General features: G+C 44.2%; 1 protein-coding gene across 2 annotated transcripts in view; it reads left to right on the forward strand.

Annotated features, from left to right (window-relative positions):
* The window catches only part of nyap1 (neuronal tyrosine phosphorylated phosphoinositide-3-kinase adaptor 1), a 35,270-nt gene that overhangs the window by 11,169 nt on the left and 19,101 nt on the right, over positions 1-5,000 (forward strand). For both annotated transcript variants that reach the window (XM_081720045.1, XM_035527240.2), the window contains exon 2: positions 4,166-4,414. In XM_081720045.1, coding sequence (XP_081576171.1) covers positions 4,230-4,414 — 185 coding nt within the window. In that variant the 5' untranslated portion in view covers positions 4,166-4,229. The remainder of the gene's footprint in view (positions 1-4,165; positions 4,415-5,000) is intronic.

Here is a 5,000-nt window from a genome sequence, read left to right on the forward strand (position 1 = left end):
CTGTTTCATTTTCAGAATACTCATTAAGATACATGGCATAAAGCATCAGTTGTAGAGCTACACTGTGCTCTGGTCTACACCTGGTCTAAACCTGATCTAGACCTGGTCTGAACCTGAGAGGTCTCAGGATCTTGCAGCAGGATGGCAATCTGAAGCATTACTCCAGATGCCTACAGTAAAGGTTCAGGGAACATAGCCTCAAGCGCTGGCCCGGCTATGCCAGGCTATCCCAGGCTATCCCAGGCCATCCCAGGCTCCTCACCTGAACGACAGCGGAAAACTGAGCATTTTAGAGACACTGTGAACATTTATTTTGTGTTTTTCCCCAAATCTATATAGAGCAATACAATACAGTTTGTATACAGTAGCAGACTTGCATGTTTGCAGTGTTTGGATCTAGGGCAGGTGTGTGTTTGTTGGCCAGCAGTTTGGGTGTTTGGTACATTAGTTGGTGGGTACAGTATTTTGTAGAGTGTTATGTGCATTATTGTGTGTGTCGACTACTGTGTGAAGTATTGTATGAAGTATTGTGTGCAGTTTTGTGTGGAGTATAGTGTGGAGTACTATACACAGTATTGTGTGCAGTATTGTGTGTAGTGCTGTGTGGAGTATCGTGCAATTTTGGGTGCAGTATTGCTTCTTGTTCAACTCTCATCTCTCTTATCTGGCCAAGTTTTACATATTTTGACTCCCCAAAAGCAATTTAATTACTCATTATATTATACATTTATTTTTCATTCAGTGCTCATCTCCAACTTAAACTGGTAAAATAAAACATAGGAAAAAACAGTGTGTGTGTGTTACATGTGTGTGTTACCTGTTTATATTATGAACTGAGCTCCAACTTTATACATTTTAAGTCAGAATAATGCGAAACTTGACGATTTCTCTCCTTCCCTAATACTGCTGAGACTGCTGGATTAAACTACACACACACACTCTCACAGACACATGCACACATTTATATCATATGTACACACACTCACACATGATCAGCAACTCTCTAGTCTGGCACCACAACCCCCTTCTCTGCTGGAAAAGCACAGTATCTGACATTAGTGTTCAACTCAACCAATCAGAGCTCTCTCTCTTACTAGTTAGAGTTCAAACTCTGAGCACTCTATAGAATATCTGCCTCACAACAAGCCTCTCCCTCTCTCTCCCCCCTCTCTGTCCTGCTGTGGCGACTGAGCAAAAAGCCTGTGTGCACTCTAAGTGACAGGCTGCATTAAAAGCTTCAGATTCAGACAGGCACAGCCAGGGTAGCCCGGGGGCCTACAGCTAACCCTGCTTCCTCTCATGCTTACTCAGATTTTCCTCCCTTAGAGATGCAGAGAGTGAGAAACAGAGGGATAGAGGGTACAAGTGAGTGAATAAGTGAATGAGTGAATGAGTGAGGGAGTGAGTGAGGGAGGGAGGGAGGGAGGGAGGGAGGGAGGGGGAGAGGGAGGGACTGGATGATATAAACAAACATTTCTGCTGGAGATGGGGATATAGAGCAGTAATGTTAGGCATGTAGCAAAGCAAAGCGGTGTTGATGGGATATAGTGTAAGGACAATGGAATATATAGCACTGACAATGGGGATATAGAGCAGTGCTGATGGGGATATAGAGCAGTGATGGTATATAATGCAGTGATGAAGGTGATATAGAACAGTGATGATGGAATACAGAGCATAGATGATGGAATATATTGCAGACAGATGAAAGGATACAGAGCAATGATGGAATATATAGCAGGCAGATGATAGGATAAAGAACAGAGAGATGATGGGATATAGAGCAGTGATAATGGTGATGTAGAGTACTGATGATGGGACAGCACAGTGTTGTTGGGATATAGAGCAGAGATTATGCCATACAGAGAAGAAATGATGGGAATATAGGGCAGTGATAATTGGATATGGAGCACTGATGATAGTATATATAGAAGAGATAATGGGGATATAAACCAGCGATATTGAGGATACAGAACAGAAATTATATGGATATAGAGCAGTGATAATGAACCATAAAGTGGTGATGATTGGGTATATAGAGCAGTATTGATGGGGTATGTAGAGTAGTAATGTGGGGGATATAGAGCAGTGATGATGGGGATATAGAGCAGTGATAATAGGGTATATAGAGTAGTAATGTGGGAGATATAGAGCAGTGATGATGGGGTATATAGAACAGTGATAATGAGGTATATAGAGTAGTAATGTTGAGGATATAGAGCAGTGATGATGGGGATATAGAGCAATATTGATGGGGTATGTAGAGTAGTAATGTGGGGGATATAGAGCAGTGATGATGGGGATATAGAGCAGTGATAATGGGGTATATAGAGTAGTAATGTGGGTGATATAGAGCAGTGATGATGGGGATATAGAGCAGTGATAATGGGGTATATAGAGTAGTAATGTGGGAGATATAGAGCAGTGATGAAGTGAAGTTGAAATATAGAGCAGTGATCCCAGATCCAACTGTAGATTCAGATGTTTTAACAAAGATCCCTTGTATGAAATACTACTAAATACTACTAAATACCATGGCAGTGGTAGCTCAGTAGTTAATGTATTCACCTTTAAGTGGAAGGTTACTGGTCCATCCCCACCGCTGACAAGTTGCCACTGTTGGGCCCCTGAGCAAGACCCTTAACCCTCAACTGCTCAAGTTGTACTCAGACATAATTGTAAGTTGCTTTGGACAAATGCAGTAGCTAAATGCTGTAAATGTAAATGTAAATATACTAAATACTATTCCACCAACTGCATATTACTTGCATACTAATGGCATACCAAATCAGTTTGCTGTATTCTATCTTCGTGGTGACGGAACCTTTTTGCGTTCCAATGACCCTGTAGTATGGTCTGTGTTTGACACATGCTGGATACTGTACTACATATTACTACAGGAACCAGTACGCAGTGTACAGTATATATTGACTGCAGTATGACGGTCTGTAGTAGGTTATTTCAGACATAATCAGAGATTTACTTCCAATGCAAGATTTCCTTCTTAGTCTCTTTCCATAAAGAAATCTTTCTAATAACAAGAATCAGAATTAAAATTATTGAACTAATGGCATAAAAAACATTAGCTAGCGTATTCCAGCCAGAGTGGTTTGCTTCTTTATTGTACCATTCATGAAGCGTGTTCTGTCCCCATTTTAATTGCAAGCTAATTTAGTTCCATGCTTATATATGCTTTTTGAATGGCGTGGCCTTAACCAGCACCTTAACCTACAACATTAGCTTAAGTGTTGGAGCTCACACGGATTTCTGAGCAGACTCAGTTAGCCCTTGTTGGAGAGCATTACCTGTGTTTGACAGACATAGCCAGTGCGCAGATCTCGTAGTTCAACCACACCCGCACAGAGCCAGCTTGTGCCGCTAGCGGGTGGCGCCTCAGACCCAGCGCTTCTTTAAAGCTCCTTTTAAAGTTTATTTTGCCATTTGCCAACCGCGTAAAACCGTGTAAAAGTGCAGGCACAATGGCGCTCTTCCGAACAGCAAGCAGGGTCTGGGGTTTAATAACAGGGGCCTAGCCCTGTAGCAGGGAGATAACTAACCACAAAGGGTACAGCCGTGTGTGTGATGAGAATGCGCTTTACAGCGACCCCGTCTGAGTATGCGCGTAGCTGTCAGGATCCGTCTAGCCCTCATGAATATGTGGAATTTTTCCTACACCTGCGTTCTGCCATGCTTGTTTTCTTTCCTGACCCAGTCTGAAGTTGTTGAAGGCGCATCGAAGTTCATCATACAAGTGCTTGGAAAAGATCTCAGTTTAGGGGCTTTAATGCGGCTTCAGAGCCATCTCCATGGAGATCCGGGACTGTGCTGGTTGTACGTGTGGGGGGTCTGACCAGGCTGTGGATATCAGGCCAGACACATCAGAAAAGCCACTATATAGCCCCCATGCATGTGGGAACAATTATATTAAAAGTGTACTCGAGATGGCAGTAAATAGTTAATGTCTAATCAGAGGATGTGTATATCTTCCTGTGAGCCTAATGGTTATGCAAAGGAATTAATCATCGTTTTATCATCTTAATAATCGTCTCTTCCTGCACGGTGTTCACTTTACTTTAATCAGTGTCATGTCTGCTTGCAAGAGCCACAGAGCTGCTGCCGTCTCGCATATATGCATATTAATATCCTCTCTGTCTCTCCTGTGTAGGTAACTAAGGTGGGGCAAGTGGCAAAAAGCACCCTTCCCCTGCCTCTCATTGGTCTTCTATACCATGAGCTCTGGCTCCGCCCAGGATGTGGCTGTGGAGCATTTCCTGCGTGACATAGAGAGGCGGGGCCAGCGGCTGCACTGCGCTGTGATTGGCTGTGAGGAGGAGCCTCTCCGTGGCGACATGAACCTCTTGTACCGCAAGAGTCGACTGGACTGGAGACATCGAGATCAGGAGGGCAAGAAGAGGTGAGGGAGGGTAAGGGTGGGAGGGATAGAGCGAGAGGGCGAAAGAAGGAAGGAGGAAAGAGTGGGAGTATGGCCTATATTCAATGCACAATCTGGCCCTCTGGTGTCCCAGTGGATCACCACACACACACACACACATACACACACACACACCTACACATTTAACCACTGCATGAGCAGCGCATGGACCATACATGCTCACTCTTGTGCACCTCCATACAGCATTCTCCTGCTTTCCTGCCAGGAGCTAAGGGGTCAGTCAGCACCGTAACACACATAACAAGCCAATCATATGGCAGCCTGCAACATGAGCAATGGAGGGTCTCACGCCCTTACGGCCTTTCCCATCCTACTGGGAATGACCTGACTAAGTGGCAAATGTTGAATCACTACCTAGCAGGTTATTATATTGAGGTTCATAGTTGTTAATGGAGCACAGACTGATCTGTCCGGGAATCTCTAGAGGAATGTGTGTTACTCTCTCACACACACACACACACGCACACACACGCACACACACACACACACACGCACACACACACACACACACACACACACACGCACACACACACACACACACACACAC

Source organism: Electrophorus electricus, chromosome 8, assembly GCF_041902795.1.
Source record: "Electrophorus electricus isolate QZ-2024a chromosome 8, ASM4190279v1, whole genome shotgun sequence".
NCBI lineage: Eukaryota > Metazoa > Chordata > Actinopteri > Gymnotiformes > Gymnotidae > Electrophorus > Electrophorus electricus.